This window comes from Nesoenas mayeri, assembly GCF_963082525.1.
Source record: "Nesoenas mayeri genome assembly, chromosome: 6".
Lineage (NCBI taxonomy): Eukaryota > Metazoa > Chordata > Aves > Columbiformes > Columbidae > Nesoenas > Nesoenas mayeri.
This window is the reverse complement of record NC_137545.1, coordinates 34,265,531-34,286,021: the sequence shown is the minus strand read 5'-3', so window position 1 is coordinate 34,286,021 and position 20,491 is coordinate 34,265,531. Positions and strand designations below refer to the sequence as shown.

Here is a 20,491-nt window from a genome sequence, read left to right as displayed (position 1 = left end):
CCATTCTGTGACAGAAAAAACCCTGCTTAGCTGTTGCCCCTATGCAGTAACTAGCGGAAAAATAGGAGGAGATATGTATTTCCTCTCATCCTCAGGGTGTGCCATGGCTTTGCTTGGTGAATTAACTGCTGAATTTGACCTGGTTTGTGTGCCTCTGTGACAACACTGAGTGAGATCCTAGCCAAGAGCTTTCATGTCTCTGCTCGTAACCATCTGCACACAACGGAGCTGGCATCCCCACACTCTTTGTTTCTCTGTTTTCTGGAGGGGAGAACTATTTTAAAGGTTTGCTGTTGCTTTAAGTGCGGTAGTAGCTGAGAGCGGCCTAGCGTGGGCACAGCTGCCCGCACTAAAGATGGCGGCGGTGGCGCTGACCCGGAAGAGGCGGCCGGCCCGGGCCGCGGGGTGAGGGAGCGGGAGGGCGGGTTTCCCCAGCCCGCCGCCGTCCTGTGCGGGGAGCCGAGCCCAGCGGGGCGCGGGGGTGCCGGCAGCCGCCGCCATCGCAGCCCGCATGGGGCGGGCGCGGCCGGGCCCCGGCGCGGCCTGAGCGGTGGCCGGCGGGCCGCTGGGGCGGGCTCCCTCCCCGGGCAGGCGGCTCGCCCTGGGCCGGGGGCGCCCCTGAGGGGGCGGGGAGCCGCGGCGCCATGCAGTGCGCGGACCCCGCGGCGGCCATGAAGGGGCCGGAGGGCGAGGGCAAGCCGGAGCAGCAGCAGCAGCAGCCGCCGGCGGGACAGAGCGGCGGCAAGAGCAGCGGCGGCCGCGGCGCCAAGGGCTGGCAGTACAGGTGGGCGCGGCGGGGGCGGTGAGGGGCCGCGGGCCCGGGAGCCGCCGGGGCTGCGGGGTGCGGGAGTGGGAGCGCTCGGGACCCCGCCCGGGACGGCCCGGCTGCCGGGGCGCGGGTCGGTGGAGCAGCCGCCCCGCCTTTGGGCGCCCGCGGCGGGCGGACCCTTCGCGGTACCGGGGCCAGGCGGGCAGCTGAGCCCGGCCGCCCGCTCTCCCTTCCCCGACCCGGGGGGGCACGGGGGGCTGTCAGTCGGCTCCGGTTTTGGTGTGTTTGGGTACGAGCACAAAGCCCGGCAGATGCTGCCGGGGATCGCGCCTTTGCTCCGTCCTTTCGGGTCGTATTTTTGCCTCATGGAACGTGGAGACCCGTGTAAAGTTAGCGGAGGGAACTCGTCGCTTTCCAGCCTTTCTAAAAAGCTAAACTTTGTGCTAAATTTTAGCACCGTGCGTCTTCTTAAAAGAGCTTAATAGCAGTCTTATTTTTCTTTTTAATTGATGCTGTTAGTTGCTGATAGTGAAACTTAGAGTATGCACAGAGTTCATGTATTATCTGACTTATTTTAGGAATGGCTGTACTTAGCAGAAATCAGGGTGATTGCTCAGGTACAGCAGAAGAGAGCAGAGCAAGTGGGAAAAGCCGAGCACACAGCGTTATTTTGAGATGGATTCAAACTAAAATCCTTCCTTTGAATGACCTGCCTGTGCATTTGAGGGATTTGGGTGCGTTTGAGGGATTTGGGGGATTTCATGTACATTTTTCTGACGTGCTTTTTGGTTGGAAGACTTTGCGCTCACACTTGATAGTGAGCTCTCTCAGGCATCGCATGAGAGACTTCAGAATCTCTGCTTTTAGGTCTCTCATCCTTGACTGGAGTTCTGCCATGTTGCTGTTGGAAATACTGCTGTTATGTGAAGTTTGCACACTTCTCCTACAAATGGAGACTCTCCAAAGCCGTCATCTGCCAGCCCAGATGGACGGGCTTGCTGTTTCCTTCATGCGGAGACAGCAGAACCGGCGTGTGGTACATCTGTGTGTGCTGCACGGGATGGGGGCCCATCAGATGGCTTAGGGAAACCTGCGCCCAGGCCCTGCAAGCACCAAGTGCCCCGTGGTTTTAATAGGGAGATTGGTCATTGCTGAGAATCTGGGTGATGAGTAATTTGCTTTTCTGATGACTAGTGCTTGAAAGAGAAATGATGATTTCAGGGCAAATAGTTCAAGCTTTTACATAGGGGAAGTTTCTTGTCTGATTCAGTTATTGGTTGCTTTATCTGCTGTTTCTAGTCACTCCTAAACATTTTTTAAACTATGAATTTTCTAATGAGAATTGCTGCTGCTGTGACCAAGCACTTACTGTCCATGTATTTCACACGTGAAACACAGGAGTAAGTTTATGCTATCAAAATGAAACTATTTTATGTGGAGTTGGAGATAGTGGAAGGGATGAGACACCTGGTTTGCCTGCACCTCTTTGCTATAATGTTTGAGATGGTGGTCACAGATCAGCGCTATGCAGTGGAATTCACTTTTAAAAATTATCCATCCAAGTGTTTTGTTTCTTCTTTCAGTGCTGTGACTTATAGAGCAAAAGTTGAACAGGCTCATTTAGTGACAGCCAGTTTGGTGGCTTGATGTCTGTAAGAGGAACTGTCCACATTATTGCTTGCAGCTGAGAATATCTAGTTTAATATGCTCTAATACTCTAGTGCAAATTATTTTTTTTCCTAGATCATTTGGACAAGTTTAACATACTGATTATATTATTATGGACACTTGAAGTACCTCACTGTTAATCTCCACTCTGTTGGACAACAATTATTTACTCCTACATTTGTCTCTATATCTAATTACCCGCAAAATATCACCTTTCACCCCTGCCTCCTTAGGAAGTACTCCTGGATGGTATGGTGTAGCTTAGTTTTCAATTTGTGAATTACTTCAATTCTAAAATATATTTGACAAAATAAAGACCCCTCTAACGATAAATCAGTGCGTAAAATACGGGGTTTAGAAACGAATTTGCTGGGAGCTTTGGTGGAAATTTGATATTTTTTTTTAACTTTTATAGCAGAGTGTGAGCAATGTGGGGTGATGCAGCTTGGCAGGGTCCTGAAGTCCTCACTCAGTGTAGACTGCACTGATGCCGATGTATAACTCTGTCAAAAGAGCTGTAGCATAGTTGTCAGACAAATGGGACAACGGGTACTTGATACTTTAATGCTCCAAATGGGGAATTATGACTATGGAAAAAGAAAATCTCCAGCGCTGCTGGAACCTGTAATAATGAAAACTGAATCTGTCAAAGAGTTAGAAAGTCCCACATACTTGTGGTAAAGTGCATGTCTAGAAAATAAAAAATGGAGCAGAAAGTCTAACCAGATATTTTTTGTAGGGCAATATTAGGGAGGTTTTTAAATAGCTGTGATAGACCAGATGTTTATCACAGTGGACAAGAGGCAACCAGAGGCTGCTGGACACGTCAGATGATGCAGAGATAGAGCTGAACCTCTTTGTAGACTTTGCCTGTAGCCCATGCTCAGCGAGCTCAGCCGGGACAGTAGCGCCTCCTTCACTATTTGTAGGGGCTCCGTTTCTTCAGAGGACAGGAAGATACTTTTTGGACTTAATAGTTCTTGAGAAACTGCTCTTCTAGACATCTGACAGGAAATGATCTTGTTCACGTATGCATATATGATCAGCGTTAAAATGTGTCTGAGAGCAGCCAAACCTCAGCTACATTTTCTTGGCCAGGGTGAGGAATAACATGAACATTAATGTGCAGTTCAGTAAATAAAAAGAGCCGGAGAGGCTGTGCTGCACCCTAAACTCTTTACCCCTGTTTCATTTAGAGAAACATTTACTATGAGGTGAGACTTCTGAATAACTTCAAATTATTAAAAGATGACTTGGTAAAGTAATTTAAGATTATAACGTTTCCTAACAGCTGCTTTGTTTTCAGCAGTAACCAAAACTAGGAAGGAAGTGTAATGTTGCCCGTATAAAGAATTATTTGCATTCAACACTTCGATTTTTTGACCATCTTCGTTTTGTTTTGCCTTGGTCTAACTGAAATAGAGTAGTTTCAAATCAGTGAAAGGAGACAGACAGCGGGTGCTTCTGTAACCTGTGAATCATAGTCATTCAAATAACAAAAATTTCACAGCCAGAAAGCAGAATCTGTATCTATGAGCTAAATAGAGAATTGGTCAGAATATGTGCCAGAGAAGTATAACAAGTCCCTTCAGCCTGGCTTTTGGATAATTTTGAGAGAAATGACTTGTGATAACTGGTTTTCATTTAGCTACAAAATTGAAAGTTCAAAGCACTGTGGTTGACTAGAGAAACAAGATTGTCTTACCCAGTTGGAGACATGCTAATGTGCTGTCCTCTTACATTTTTCTTAGTGGTTCTGCTCTGGAATACATAAATCAGCTGCTATTAAAAGGATTCCCAGCATTTCTTCCCTTACTGGTAGAAATACACGTAAGATGTTCCTGAATTTCCCAAATGATTGCTTATTTTTAAGGTTACTAGTTACATTTCAAAATGTACTTCCTTTTTGGTTGTGTGGGTGTTTTTGTAGATAACTGCCTTTTTTCCTTATTTTGGAAATGGTTTTAACATCTGGTCACTATGGATTAGGCATATATGTTTAGGATTTTTTTTTTTTAATTCATGCTATCTTGCAAAAAGGATCTAATTAGTAATAATAAACGAATGTGTCTTGAAATTGGTACAATCTTGTTGAGTGGGTGTTGATAGGAATCCTTTTTGAGGGTGGCGTTGATGTCAGTCTTAATTTCTAGAAAAATGTGTAGAGTTTTTATAGTTTTTGTGCATTTTAGTCACATTCCAAGAATGTTTGATCTCAGGAGGATAAACTTTGTCAGTTTGGCCTTTAAAGCTGAAACTAGCTTGATAGAAACAGATGCAGGAGGTAAAGGCAGCAGAAGGTTCAACAGCGCTCGTGTTGCAAACCTTTCCCTTGCTGGTCCTTCCTTGTTCTTGTTTCTGAACTTAACATTTCTCATCATAGTATTAATATGAGCATTGAATTCTTGCTTAGGCTGCAACAGAGTGTGTTAGCTGACCTAATTAACTCTGCACCCCTGAGAGCAGGACAAAATTTAAGTTAAAGTCCCTATCACTCGATAAGTAGAAGAAACCTTCCGAAGCTTCATGTAAATATTAGTGTCACCCTAGGGCAGTTCTCTCTAATACTGCTACTCCTGGTACTTCTTTTTATTACCCATCTCCATTGTTTTCTACCTTCACTGCTTAACACAAAATGCTTAGGGGTTCCACGAGGAATTGTTGTATATTTACTGTAATCAATGACTGCGAACTGCTTCCTTGTGCAAAACTACAGAGGGAGGCCGTAATTTTGGGGTGTTACCTGGGTGGTCTGGCGAGGGCTGCTCCCCGTCTGTTGCAGCTCACCCCACGTCCCCGGTGTCCTGCTGTCATTGGAACCTGTTGGCATTTGTGACATCGAGGCGCCAGCCACCAACAGGGATGGAGTTTCTGCCACCCTCACCGCTTTCGGGTTGGCTGGTGGCTCTGATGTTGAGCTTGCATCAAAGTGAGCCCTGATCTTCCTCGCTTCTGTTGCTGGTGACTTGTGGAGATGCCTCACCACTGTGTGGCCTTCAGAAAGCCCTCGCTGCTCGCTTTTGCTGGCCTTCTGAGATGCGATGAACTGGGTGCTGAAAAGAAAAGTTTCTGAGGTGGTTGCTGGGGAAACTCAGAATTTATTTTTGCAATTTTGTAAGTTGTATTTCATTTTATTACTAAAAATCAGATTAAGATGGCTGTCACATTTGTTTCACATGCTGGAGGGAAATGACTGAAAAACCTGCTGCCTGAATTTCTTTATCCTCATTGGAGTCTTTGCTTAATTCATAACATCAATTTAGAAATGCTGCACTTTACCTAATTTGCTCATTAAAATAGACAAGAAGCCTGTGTTTAAAGTGGTCAGCTGGCTATATCCACCTCAGGATCCATTCTGTGTTATTAAAATGTTAAGGTCACTGTTTATCAAGCTGAATTTATAACACTTGCTGAAGCCCCAAGCATTTTTCGCAAGGCAGGTGAGCCATTTGTGTTCACACAGGTATTTATGACCTGGAAGAATGGGGTTGGAGTAGAAGGAAGCTCAAATGCATTGTAAGTTAAGACAAGGGGTAATAAGCAGATAGAGTTGGGGAAATAGGCTTGGCTAATTTAAACAAGAGCTTCATGATGGCTGATGTTCTAGTAAGGAACCTGAACATCATTTCTGAACCAGGTCAGCAAGGTCTGGGTTCCCTTCTCCAGCCCTGTGGCTCCTCAGCGAGTGGTTGTTGAGAGCACTGTCCCTCTCTTGCTTCTCAAAGCATCCTCATGTTGAACAGGCAGGTTGTGAAAACTCGCTGGGGCAGGGGTGACAATGTGGGTGGGGGTTGGTTCTGGCATTGCAGGATACCTGTGTTAATACTGGGATATTCCTTTAGCATTCAAATTAAGCTAAACCAAAGATGCACAAACTTTTGAATAGCTTCTAAATATCAAATGATATGTGCTTTCCATGGAATAGATTTCTGTAGGAGTTAATGGCCATTACAAATGTCTGTCTGTCACTAAGTGCAAAGGGTGTTTTTCAACTTCACCTTTTCTAATTTACTTGCATAGCAGCAAGTTAATTAAACTTGACTACAACATTAACAGCCTGCTCTGCCACACACCTTCTCTCCCCAGAGGGAAGATGAAAAACAAACTGCGTGTGGCTGACCTAATCACATTGCTTAATGCAGAAGGTGCCAGCTGCTGCTGCTAGGTTGTACTAGATAGGTTCTTGTGTTGTGCTCATGGTACCATGAAAATTAAGGCACGTGTGCAAAGACATGTGTTTACTGAAGGATGTTGCCTGGACATGCACTCTGATCACCTGGCAGTGCCAATGAATTCATCTTGTAGGGGATCACTGCCTGCTGGTAATGCTGCTGGAGAACTTTTCTTTTTAGGGTGTTTGCAAAGCTGATACCATTTCAGATTTTCTGTATTGTGATTCTGTGATATGGGAGGGGAGTACAGACTGAGGTGCTGTTACTTCATGTGTGTTAAGCTATTATATATTTGACAACCAGTAATGCCTCTGCTTTGGAGCAGGAATATCCATGTTGGAGGAAGGCTTTTTGCTATGGGTGTGCATTTTTTGCCTTTTTTCCTTCCAGGTGTAAATTCCTGAGCTTTTGATGAGGCTGGAAATCTTTAAAATCTTGACTAGTGCTTAGAGGTTGGCAGATCAGGTTCCTGAAGAGCCCAGTTTGCTTTGGGAAGTTGATTTAGTTTGTTGCAGTGGAGATGAAAAAGAAAGTCAGAGTTCTGCAGGGCAGAGCTGCAAGATGCTGTAATAAGGAGCTGATTTCTGTCTCTGACTTCCTTTCTGGTAGCAGCCATATTCTTTAAACTGGTTTCCACTGTAATCACTGTGTGTTCCTCTTTTTTATTTCGGAGGCCTAGTTTGGAACAGTTTGCTCTGATTTTGTATAACTTTTACAGGGTCACAGCTGCAGCTGAAATCAGCAGAAGCTGTGACTGGAATGTATGAAGAAGATAAAATAAAAATTGGGCCACAACTGAGACTGAAAATTCGTTGTGCCTCAGTTCCCTGTCTGTAAGATGGGATGATAAATGTCTGTGTCCTTGTGTTGTTTGGTACATGACACCTTCATTAATCTTGATGATGATCATAAGAAAAGAAAACAGTAAGGAAACTTTTTATTGAAAGAGTGTGAATACCAAATGAATAGTACCTGATGTTCATTGCGTGATGAAAAGGAGACTTTTAAAATAATTCCTTGTCTGGGAATTGCTGTCCACCCAAAATGCTGAACAGTAAAGTAGTCCTGCTCTTTTTATGTATTGTCATAACGATAGGTGGTTAACACAAGTGCCTTCTTAATTAGTTTTTAAACCTGAGTACCTTACGCCTTAATTTTAATGTAGGAATATTTTCATTTAATTTATGTATATCAAAGAATAATTTGGGTTGGGAGGGACCTCTGGGAAATCTCTACTCCAGCCTTCTGCCTGAAGCAGGGCTAGCTTCAAAATTAGAACAGGTCATTTGAGGCCTTCTCTGGTTGAGTTTTGGGTGCCTCCAAGAACAGAGACCCCCCCCCCCACCGGCCCCCGCCAGCCTTTCTGGGCTCCTCTTGCAGTGCTTATCCCCTCTCACTGTGAAGAATTTTTCCTTGTGTCCAACACTAAATTTTTCTTGCCACAAGGTGGGACGGTCACCGCTTACCCTTCTGCTCTGTATCTCTGAGAAGAGTCTGACTCCATCTTCTCCATAGGTAGAGGAGACAGTGGTGAGATCCTCATGGAGCCTTCCCTTCCCCTGAAGGAGACTGAACAGGCCCAGGTCCATCAACCTCTTCTTCTCTGGCATGACATACGCAGCTTGCGCTGGCCCATGGGCTAGTCCATCCCGGGTGCAAGGCTTTGCGTTGCTTTTGTGCAAGTTCTGGTGGTATTGGTCAGCCTGTTCCTCTGGACAGTCAGGGTCCCCAAAAATCCAACACACACTCCCACGTCCCACCTGCTCCCTGAGGTTTGCTCTCACCTAGGAGGCTGCAGGGAGTGTGTGCTGGTCCAGCAGCCAGCTTAGAGGTATTTCACAGTATTGACCCCTGTATTGCACCACTTGTGACTGCCAGTTGGATTTCAAACCATTGGCTACTGCTTTTGCAGCCTGGTAGTCCACACAGGTTTTTGCATGTGCTGTTGCACTCCAGGCTTATGGTTTTTCTGAATATTTAGATAATGTAGTCAACTAAGTGTGTTCTTGCTTGGAAGATAGTGGTAATTGCTATCCTCTGTTTATATGAAATGTCTCAAAAATGGTTCAAAAATAATTTTAAAAAGGCAAGAGGCTTATCTGGAGTAGCTGGTCAGTGTATTTACCTTCCATTTAATAGCCAGTGTTTTATTACTGCAAAGTCCAGGATGGCAACATGTAATTGTCAATACAATCTTTTTAAAGTCATAATCACAAACAAGTCTTAGAACTGGGAGGGCATATCTGTGTATTTCTGATAGGATAAAAGCTGCTAGATTAGAAGCAGACCAAAATACCTTGGGATGGAATGTGCAGTAAGCTAAACCACACTGGGCTGTGCTTGGAGTCACTAAGTGATGTGAAGGTTTGCTCGGCTGCTGTCTGTGAGTAGTACTGACAGGGGGCTGCTGCTTTCTGGGGTGGAGTAGGTCAAAGGTCATCCAAAACTGCACAGATGCTCATCCATCAGTGTGTTCATCTCACCTATGTTATGCCAGTACTATTTGTGGAGCAGACTAGTGCTCATTTGACTGCTTGAGCTTATCTGAAAGTACTGCAAGGGAGAGTTTGGGGTTTAAGTAGCAATAATATGTGAAATGTGGTGTTATGGGGTGCTACTGTAAACTGGTAACATAGATGATGGCAAAGCTGCAGGCAGCAGTTGTGCTCCAGAGGTTTGTAGTGGAGAGTTCAGACCTTTTAAGGTACCTTTTTATGTATATTCCAGCTCTAAAATGTTGTTGTCTAAATCTGCAGTTGTATTTTTCCAGAGGTAGCTTGAGTAGTAGTTAGCATTGTGGAAAAATCTGCAAGGCTTGCTCCTGACTCTTGGGTCCAGCTTCAGTTGCGTTACGCTGACGCAAATCCACAAATAAATTGGATGTGAGTGGAGTTCTTGCTGACTTGAGGTGTTCACATATGTGCAAGAGAAATTGTTTAGTTGAAACTTGCTGCAGCTTTTTTCAGGCAAATGTATTTTGAGAGCTAAAGAGAGCTCTGAATGATAAAAGAGTTAAATAATCAGCTTTACACTGGTCCAATGAGAACAGTGTTTTGCTACTTATTGGTTAAATATTGTATATTTCCTTGTTTTCTGTTGCTACTCTGCAAAAACGTTACAATGCAGTTTCATTCGTGTATAAGTGACCTGTGGCATTAATGCACAAAACAGGAGAATCCAATGCAGGTTTAATTAAAATGGTTTTAAAAAAAACTTGTAAGCTTGATTTATCATTCCCCTTGAGAACTTGTGTTGATAGAAGCTTGAGGTGCAAACACAAGCGTTGTGTTGGTAGCAGGGTCTGGGGGGGTTTAGGGGTGGGAGAGCCCCTCACCCCACATGGGAGCCTGGGCTGTGTTGTTCTGTGCTCACGGATGGGTGACAGCCTATTTTGGCTCTGCTGCACCCTTCCTTCGTCAGAAGCCTTTGCATCTCTGCCAGAACTTATCTTACCACGTACTCCTGTAAACCTGTAAGAGCACAGATAAGTTTTTGTCTCTCATGAGGATGTGTGTGTTGCTTGCACGCTTGTGGCCAAGTGGTAGGTGTTCTGAAGCATCCCAGAGACTACTGTCAATGTTCTTGTCATGTTGTTGGACCTGTTTTCCTTGTTGGTTTCTAAACTTATAATTGCATAGTCAAACACATGAGCTGAAGAGCAGAGGCTTTGCTGCTGCTTTACACTTGACTGAAAGGGCGCTGCTGGTGAATTGTACAGCAAGGGTAGTTTTTTTTTCCAAAAGCTGTTTGCAAAAGCAGAACTGATTTATTGATGTAGATACTCTGTAAACAGTACAGGGCCTTTCCTCCTTACATTACTGGGTGTACTGGGGAACCTACACATCAACAAGCCATGGGACTGGAGTGTGTTGTGGTGGTTTTCTGGGAGCAAGTGATCTCTGCAGTTGCAGATCTACCCAAAGTTGCTGTTGCTGACATAGGTTTTATTTTTTCTTCTCCTCTGCCCTTTCCTTCCACGTAACAAAAAGAGGAATCAGTGCACTTTGAAGTGGTCAGCAAGGGAAAAAACAAGCTATTACAGATGGCAAGCCCATGGACAGATAGAGATTAACAAGTTCAGTGAAAATGGTTACTTCTTTTTTCAAACTGTGTAGTCAGAACCACTCACTGGCTTGCTCTGTTACAAAACTGATTTCTTCTTTTCTTTATGCTCTGCTAGCTTTTAATCTGAAGACAATGTCTTTCACCAGGTTTTTGCAGCGTGCTGTGAGCTCAGTAGAAGGGAGCTTCTTCCCTTGGCCAGGGCCTGAAGACACCATCACAGCAGCAGCTGTGGCAGTGGGATCCCTCTTTAGGAGCCTTCTCTGGCATCTGTATGGGCTCCAGGCTCCTGGTCATCTTTTCTACTGGAAGCAAATCCACCCATACTCAGCTGCTCTTGATGCCAGGCCTTGCAAAAGGCCGTGGGGAAGCCTTTGGCCACCACATTTGCTCTTGAAACAGCTGTTTGGTCTTCAGAGACCTGGCTGCTCAAAGCATCCCACACAGTGCCGTCTGGGTCCCAGCGAAATTAAAATCATCAGAAGGGCGGTCTTGGAAGTTTTCTGCAGTCGCTTTCCAGATGGGTGTCATTTTGTGCCACTGTTGGCGGTGATTTCTTTATGTGGGGCTTTTGGGGAGAGCTGCACCATGAGGGGTGTGGAAAGGACTTCTGCATCGGGTTTTGTTCTTGGAGAAAGTGTTGGCCTGGTGCTCGGCAGGTGTGAGCCTGCGTGTCTTGGCTGGAGCTCCATAGACACGTCATTCTGGGACTGCTGGTCCTCTGTATCTGCGTCCAAGGCTTGGGTGCTGCATGTCAACAGGATACAGGGGGAGTTTAGCTTAAATATCACTCTCATGTTCCTCCCCCAGGACAGGGGACAAGCCCACAAGGCACTGACAGCTGATGCAATGTAAGAGGCATAGTAGAAAAGGACAAATAAGACTAAAGGATAAACAAACTAACAATAATCCTTTGTAAAAGCTTTATACCTATTGTATTTTAGTAGCACTTGGGTATGTAGAAATCTGGCTCGTGGTAAACGTTTTTGAAGACAGGGAGGAGTAGTTTTCTGAAAAGAATGTGAACTGGTTTGTAATTTATCGACTTCAGGCGTTTGCTTACAGTCCATCTCACAACATCTACAAACTAAAAAAGTGTGATAAATGGGCAGCCAATTCAGTGGTGTTCAGCCTTCGAAAAAGGAAAATAAAGCAAAACCAAAAAAAACCAACCAAACAAAACACCACAACCAAAAAAATCCCCAGAACCCCCCCCCCCCAAAAAAAACAAAACCCAAACCACCCAGAATTTGGGGGCTGGTAAATGGGCTGGGCTGGAGTTCAAATACTGAGCCGTGAGTTTGTGCACACATTTTTTCCTGGACTGTGACTTGCCCAGTATCCTCACTTAAAGTTGAAATATTTTTACATCTTTAAGGATGTGACAAGTCTGTTGCAACACTTAAACTTTTTTTTTCTGTCCTTCTTTGAAAGGACACGTGAATTTCTGCATAAATATGGACTTCAGGGGTTGTTGACTCATCGTTGCTGAGCTGTTGCTGTTCCTTTGACAATCTGAGACTGCTGTGAGCATTTTGAATGGCAACAACAGCAGCATCTTGGCTATGAAAAGGTACCCGTACCCATAGGTACATGTACATGCACGTAGGCGTGAATGCAAAGGTTTTTCTGAATTTGGGAAGGATCCCTGTGCAGCCAAGCTGTGCTGTCAACGTTGAGATAAGTTATTCAGTGGTTTAAGTCAAACTCACTTGTGAAATCTGTTTTCTAGAAGTCAAAAACCCCAATGTGGAGAATTGTGGGGACTTCTCAAGTGCAGAAGTGGCTTTGAAACTACAGTAAAACCTGTTTTATTAGAAACAATGTTGGAAGATCTCGCTCATATTTACTTACTGCAGTTTTCTGTGAGCAGAGCCAGGGCCTGAACCACTTGTTCTCAAAATCTACCCTCTTCAAAGCTTTCTGTAGTGCTCTGAAGAGCTTTGCTGTTAATTCCATATCACTGAAATATTACTGGAGTTTTGTGCATTTTTTTACACTCTTAACTGCCTTACAGCACTGATTTAGCAACAATTATTTTTTTAACCCTTGCTGTGGAGACACTAATCTGAAAATCATTGAAAAAATGCTCTAGTTATAATTCCACAGCCTTGTTGTTCATAAATAATACTGGGAAAGATTTTCTGTATTCATAGGAAAGTACTAATGCTTACCCTGAAGATTACGTTAACTGTGGTTCTGTAATGGGTTTGTACAATTATAGGATCTACCTTTTGTGAACTGGAATCTGCAGACTGGATTAAAATATTTTTTTAGTGTGTAAAATTGTTAATTATTTAAAAGAAGCCTTAGTTCCTGTGTTGAAAATGCCCTGGCCCATGTGGTGTTGGAATTTGTGCTGTGAGAGTGTGATTACTGCTTGTAAGGTCTGTTCATGCTCCCATCTCTTTGGGCTTTGGCTCCTCTCACATCCTCTCGTCTCCCTAAAGGCAAACCATGGCTCGGTCTCATCCCTGGCAGTTGGTGTGTTATAGAAAAGCCATAGAATGTCCTGAGTTGGAAGGGACCCACAAGGATCATTGAGTCCAACTCCTGTCCCTGCATGTGACAACCCCATAGTTCACACCATGTGTCCGAGGGCATTGTCCAGTCTCTTCTTGAACACTGTCAGGCTTGGGACTGTTCCAGTGCTCCAGCACCCTCTGGGTGAAGAACCTTTACCTAATATCCAACCTGTTATGTCCAATCTTTTCCTAATGTCCAACATGTTCTAATATGTTCCGCACCTACTGCAGAGGTTGGTCTGTGCAGGAACCTCCCTCAGCTGAGCAACCTGGACCTTGGGACTCGCACCACCCATTGCTGCTGCGTGTTGGGCTCTTCTCGCTTAGCTCTGGCAATCAGTGCTTAGTACATTTCCATCATTTTGTGGAGTAAATAAAGTGGTCTTGCTTATGAACGGGAGATACTTGCTAAATGTACTCCCGAGCTTTACCTGGGACACTGAGATGTGGCTCTTCTGTGGGAGATGCTAGGTTTGGGGACACCTGTGTGCAGAGTTACGGATTCCGAAGCAGCTGGTTGGTGTGCTCGGCATCGTGCACTTGTGCTCATTTGCTGCAGCATTCTCCTGCCAGACCAGCAGTGTCCACAGGGCTGGAGGTGACTGGCTTGCTTGTCCTTGGTCACTTTCTTAGACTTCTCTAGGAGGCTATTTTTAAAATTTTTTCCATTAAACCATCACCTTTAGGGACTAACAAGGCTAGAGACAGGACTTATTGAAGAAGAGGCATTTGGAGAAGTTTGGGTCTAGTCAAAGTGAAGATGAAGGAGTGGAGGTGAAGGAGAAATGCAGTCAAGTGCTCGTTTGGTGTGGAAGTACGTCACCAAGAGGGCTGCGTTCCCTTCCATGGCTGGCTTTTTGTACTTCTGAAGAGTGACAAGATCAGTTGTCTCATCAGTCACAATCAAATAAGTGATGTCCCTGCTCATTGCAGGGGGGTTGGACTAGATGACCTTTGAAGGTCCCTTCCAACCCAAACTGTTCTATGATTCTAAACATGTTGAATAATTTTAATTGAAGACTGTTTAATGAATGGGCTTTCCAAGGCCATACATGTATCACTACTGTGTTCGCTGCATTCTGGTGTCACCTGTCTGATTTTACTTGGGTTCTGTTAAACACACCTCGATTTAAGCAGGGAGTTAGTGGCTGAGTGTGCAGGGCTCTGGATGATGTCTAACTGCAAAGCTAGGGTGGAGTTTACATTCACTGAAACTCAAAAGCAATTAGTTGTGACTAGGGACAATTTTCAAACGATTAAAAACCAAGCTCATACATTTTTATGAGTATGCAGTCTCTTAATTTTCAGCTAAATTAAGACAGCAAGCAAGTCTAAACTGTACTTTCCTCGTATGCCAGTAATAACAAAAGAGAGGCGTCTGCACAGGATGAGTTTGATTATGTCTCCTTTAGTGTTTTTGTACACTTAAAATATACAATAGCCTGAATACCCTCTGCTCTCCTTGCTTTTATTTTTATCTGTAGTAGCACTTAATGAGCTGTTAGAAATTAAATTCCTAGATAGACCTGTTGGCTGCTCTCCATTGCAGGATATTACTGCAATACTAATTGCCAGAGTAGTAGCTAGAACACATATTTTTGCTTTTAAATGTAAAATTAAAAATCAGCAACTTGTATTTTGTTTGTTTGGTTGTTTTTTTTCTTTGAAAACTTACTTTCTCGCATCTCTTATATGACTAGTATTACTGAGTGGCAGTGATGTACTCTGAGGTTATCTTCATTAGTGGTACCCTAAATAGCTTACTTTAGGATGAACCTTAGAGTAGCATGTTATATTTATCAAATCATCAGGTATCTAATTAATCTGATGATACTGACACTATCTATAAATGAGGTGTAGGCAGAAGCTTCAGTTGGTTTAATTTTACCCCAGTACTTAGTCCAGCTTAGTCTCCACGAATGGGGATGATCCTTTGGCTCTAGTAGTCCCATTTTTTCCCCCACCTTTTTCCCTTTTGCTGATATGGGGATACTTTGACCTCTTAACTGAGACAGTTGGCTTCTCCAATGGACTAGGAATGATTTTAATTTAATCTTCAGCATACTATGAGTTACAGAACTTTTAATTAAAAATCTAAGTAAAATGGTTCAAATGCAACTTTCTTTTAAAAAACAAATAGTGCCTGATATCTGGGTCATTGTTTCAATTCTTCATTGGAATAGTAGGAACTTATTTTCTCATGCTGGACCTGAATTGTCTATCAAGAGCGTGTTGTTCAGTGTAGGATTATGCCCTACTGTAAGAGGCGAGGGCATTGAGGTGGCGTTTCTAAAATTATGGGAATGTACAGTATAAAGCAGGCCTTTAAGCTGTGGTTTTAAGATGATTAGTTCATAGCCATAAGACCTGCAAGCCTTATTTAGGACGATTGGTCACCTATTTTGCCTATAGTGAGATGAAGCCTCCGTGCCCAACGCTCTTGATGGGTTCTCATTTTTGGTGGATGTTGCAAGTTGAGGCTTTGAAAGAGAAACTACCTGATTTTCCTGCCAGGCCAGAGGAGGAGATGTTTTGGCTTCTGTTTTACATTTCAGAATATCTTGATGTGACCTGTACCCGCACGTTGTGTCCTGTCGAACATCTATTCAAGTGCGTGATTGTTCGTGTGGTCAGGAAGGATTTGGGGGATGAAGGATAAATAAAACCCCACTGGTGTAGGAGTCCCTAGGGACTGCTTTTAGTTAGTCACCATCATCAAGATTCTGTTAGTAAGCTTGTGAAAGTTAAATTTTGTTCAGGAGTCTAAAAATACAAAGCTTGGAGGAAGCAGAAAGCAGGAGCAGCGTGGACACTAAGTCTTTAATTACCCCAAACTAGTGCAGATATGTCCAGGAGAGCCTGCTGAATAAAACCCAAGTATTGGTGAAACTAATTATGACTCAAAATTATTTGAGGTTCACTAAGTCTCGTTAAAGTGTCCTATGAAATAATTTTAGAAATGAAGCTGAAAAATAAAATCTGTTAACTGTGGGTAGTTTGATTAAAATAGTAGTACCAGTCTAAAAAGGAAGGTGAAAATTCATTTTCTGAAAGTAGATAATGATGATCAAAAGCTGGGAAGGAAGATCTAAAATTTAACCGGTATTGTCTGATTGCTTTTATCTTTTTTTTTTTTTTCTTTTTTTCCTGAATAGTGATCACATGGAAAATATTTGTGGCTACTTAATGAAATATACCAATCTTGTCACTGGTTGGCAATACCGGTAAGTCTTTTATGGTGATTTTTAGTAATGTTGGTCTTTTGAGGCATCTAGATGAACATGTTTCAGATTTTTTTAATAATACTTGGATTTTTCCCTTTTTCTATTAGGCAAGCTTTATGGAAGAGCCTTTTGCTTTTCTCAGTATAGATTAAGCTAATTTGTTGATAATTATTATTTGTATTAAGGCAGGGATAAGAAGAAATGCATAGAAAATATGAAGCAGTTAACGCATGTGGCGGCTTATAACTGTGCTTGTTTGTGTAAAACAAACAAAACCCGAACTAACAAAAAACCAAACCAGCATTCTTTTTCCTTTTTCCTTTTCTACTGAGTCTTCAGCTTTATACAAAATCACACCAGTGTTTAAAAAAAATATATATATAAAAAATTGTCGTTACTGAAAGTTCAAACTCAAGCAAGCTTTTCCCTTTAGTTCTCCAGGATGTGCCTCTCCTGGAATAACTCACATTACTTTGGCCAAAGAAATGTGAGTTTCCTGCTCGATGCTGTTCCTAGGGCAGCACAGAGCAACCAAATCACTGTTGGTGAAACGAGTGCTTAGCACACCACGCTGCCCACGTTCCTACCATGCTACCACCAGCATGCAGTGACTTGTTTCAATACTCATTTGATTAGTTGAAGCATAGTGTCCACTTCATTATTATTATTATTATTATTATTATTATTATTATTTATTATTATTATTATTATTAATTATTATTATTATTATTAAATCTGGAATTGCTTCAGTTTCACGGTTTCGTATCTCAACTGTTTTGTATGAGGGGCAGTTTTACCCTTAATTTATGAAGTTTGAGGATGTATTAAGCCTTAGACATTCAGGATATTTTGATTCCCAAGATCTTGCAATAGCACTTTTCTGTGGGCGCAGCTGTTCTGTTATGCAGTCCATGGTCTCTGAGAAAAAAATTGGTAAGAACTTAATTTTTATGCAGTCTTTTTGGGGATATAATTCATATGTTTGGTATTTTTATCACCTCAAGTCTTTAAGTCCCAACCCCATCTGTGCCAACTTGTAACCAAAGTCTTCCCTTTTCCCAGTAACACCCCTCCGACCCCAAATAAAGGAAAAGAATGAGCTGGTTTTATTTATTGTATTTGCTTTATCATTGCAGATTTTTTGTTTTAAACAATGATGCTGGCCTGCTGGAGTACTTTGTGAATGAGCAGTCCAGACATCTGAAGCCCAGAGGTACCCTGCAGCTGGCGGGAGCTGTGATTTCACCCAGTGATGAAGATTCTCACACCTTTACGGTCAATGCTGCCAGCGGGGAGCAATATAAACTGAGAGGTAGGGCCTGGGTTCTTGGCCAGGGGTTTCTTCCACTAGAGGACACTCCTGGCTCTCACCTGTGGCTGCTCTGCTGGGCTTGGCAGCCGGTCCAAAGCAGAACATGTTTGGCGAACTGTTGCAATGAGACTTATATGTGAAACATTGCTCTGTCCCGCTCTTCAGTTAGGAACCATCCTTCTTTATGGGTGGTTCCACACTCGTTGGGTTTGACTTTCAGATGACCATGAACTTCAGATGTCTAAGATGGGATTTAATGTTCATGCACAGCATCCCTAAATTGTACTGATTCAAGCTTTTCTAAATGATTGTAGGTAACAGTACTGTGTTAATGCTTGCAGAGAACTCTGTTATTCCTAATGTTCAGTTTATTAGCTTTCTTGTGATGGTTATAGAAGCCCATTAACTGATTTTGTAGGCTATGGAAATCTGGGCTAATATCTTCTAGTATTTCTTCCATTGAAGCCTTGCTATCATTTTCTAATTCAGGGTACCTCACTCTTATTCCAGGAGAATGTGTCACGTTGTTGAATTAAAATATGTGTGAGGGGAGTTGCTGTCTGTAGAAGTTATTTCTGTGTTACAAAATTTAATAAAAAATACATGCCTTTTATATTGAACTTGAATTAATGATACAATTACAAGTGAGCTGAACAAGTTTTAGATTTTAAAAAATCCTTTACTTTTAGTCTTCTGACTATTTTAAAGAATTAAGCAGGCTTTTTTGGCCATACTTTGAAATGTCATAATTTACATAATCCTTTTGTTTTGATTTTATTAGCTACTGATGCTAAAGAACGGCAACACTGGGTTAGCAGGCTACAGATATGCACACAGCATCACACGGAAGCTATTGGAAAGGTATGGTGCGACTGATATTTTTGTGGGCAAAATGGTTTAGGCCATTGTGGAATTGTGGTAGAAGCAGTTGTGAATACAACTATCCTGCTGTCTGAGATGAATACTACAAAAGGGCCTGTGGTTGGGCTTGAAATTTACATAAAGAAACATTTTCCTGAGTAATAGCTGACTTGTAATAGAAAAATCTCATTTCACAGATTGTTCAAAATTAAACAATACAACAGGGCAACTGTCAGCAGATAGTGGAAAATATTTATTTAACAGTTGCTACTAGTACATTTTTAGGGCTTTGTCATCTGTCCTTACTGTATAAAAGAATAAGAATTAAACTGCTCTGCTGTATCTTTGAAATTGGAATATTTGCTGGTTATTAGGAAGTAATTATGAATGTTTCTCAATATGTTTCTTCACTAGAACAACCCTCCTCTGAAATCTCGCAGCTTCTCTCTTGCATCCCAAGGAAGTGCCAACTCTCCTGGTGTGCAAAGAAGACCCAGTCAAAACGCAGTTTCCTTTTTCAATGTTGGACATCACAGATTGCCAACTGGAAAAAGAGTTCCTATTATGCAGCCAGATCACCTTGTAGATGTTAGAGAGGTTTGTATGCCCTAAATTACCTTATAATCGTTTGAAAGAGCTGTCTTATTATTTGTAGGTTGCAGAGAAACCTGCTATTCTTAGTTGGATATATTGTCAGTAGCATGTCCTAAGCTATTATTTCGTAGCTGTGTGAGGGTAACTTACTGGCCTTGGCTAATTGTAGAATTATGTGGTGTATATTCTATGACTTTTCTACTTCACAGTAACATCCTGATGCTCAAGGTAGAATTTTGCATGTCCTCATCCTTGCAAGTCCAGCACTACAGGTGACAAGGAATATCCTTAAGGAAGTATAATGTCACACTATGAGACTATTCTATCAAAAACTGTGTTTTTTCCCATGTCAAGCTATAGAATTGTCTAAGCTGTACTTGTATCTCCTGTGAATAAAGAGGCATCAGTCATGGTTGATGTTTAAGAATACTACTAATACCATGTTCTGGTTTGCTAATTCACATGGACAAATTGTCTAGGGATGGATGTGACTGAAAAGAGAGCAAAATAAAATGAGCAGCTCTGAAGCATACTTTTTCATTACACTTTCAGGTGTAGTGTATTTTGGAAAAATCCCAAATAATTACCTTTCCATCTTGACTGACAGAATGGACTGACTACTACTTGATTTAACTTGAGAGTTTTTACGGGGTAGATCATGCAGATCTAAAGATAATAATACTAAACCAAAATACGTTGCTGAATTGCAAACCTGTGTTACTTAGTAGCAGTATTGATATCAATGAATATTTTAATGTTAGTGTAATTAGTGTGGTGTGGTATGTTTCTTGGCACAAATAAGTTTCTAATGGAGAGCTCTTTGATTTAGCAAATAAGGATTTAGGACGTGTCAATAGTTAGATGTTGAACTTGGACCAACTGGGGCAGAATAGTGCTCTATATTGTAAGTGTCATTAACCTTAAAATATGTGGCTGAGCATTGTGTTAAGTTCATCAGTAGGAGGCTGTAAATCGATATTGAAAGCACTTCCCCTGGTGTGGTTTGCTGTTATCATCATTGTTCTTGATTTACCTTAAGTGCTGTGGCATAGCTATTCGGGAAGATAGACAAAGTGACTGCCTGTTCAGATCTTAGAGTCTGTGAATCTCTCTATTGTTGGACATGTCTTGCTGAAGGGTAACTGCTGCCATCCTCTTTGTACCCCCAAGTAGCAGTAAAGTCTCCTATAGTGCTAATGCAAAGAAATGCAAAGGAAAACTTCAGGGGGCATTTCTGTGGCTGCTGCTTTCTATGAGCTGATTCATCTGCTTTCTCTTCTGAAAGAGAAGTTTCTCTTCCAAGT

The 20,491-nt window shown here is 42.5% G+C and overlaps 1 protein-coding gene across 1 annotated transcript in view; it reads left to right on the top strand.

The window, feature by feature from the left end:
• The first annotated feature begins 406 nt into the window (after positions 1-406).
• The window catches only part of OSBPL11 (oxysterol binding protein like 11), a 37,935-nt gene continuing 17,850 nt past the window's right edge, over positions 407-20,491 (top strand). Inside the window, exons 1-5 of the mRNA XM_080347180.1 lie at positions 407-784; positions 16,352-16,420; positions 17,557-17,732; positions 18,514-18,593; positions 19,008-19,190. Of these exons, the coding sequence (XP_080203306.1) occupies positions 645-784; positions 16,352-16,420; positions 17,557-17,732; positions 18,514-18,593; positions 19,008-19,190 (648 nt within the window). The 5' untranslated portion in view covers positions 407-644. The remainder of the gene's footprint in view (positions 785-16,351; positions 16,421-17,556; positions 17,733-18,513; positions 18,594-19,007; positions 19,191-20,491) is intronic.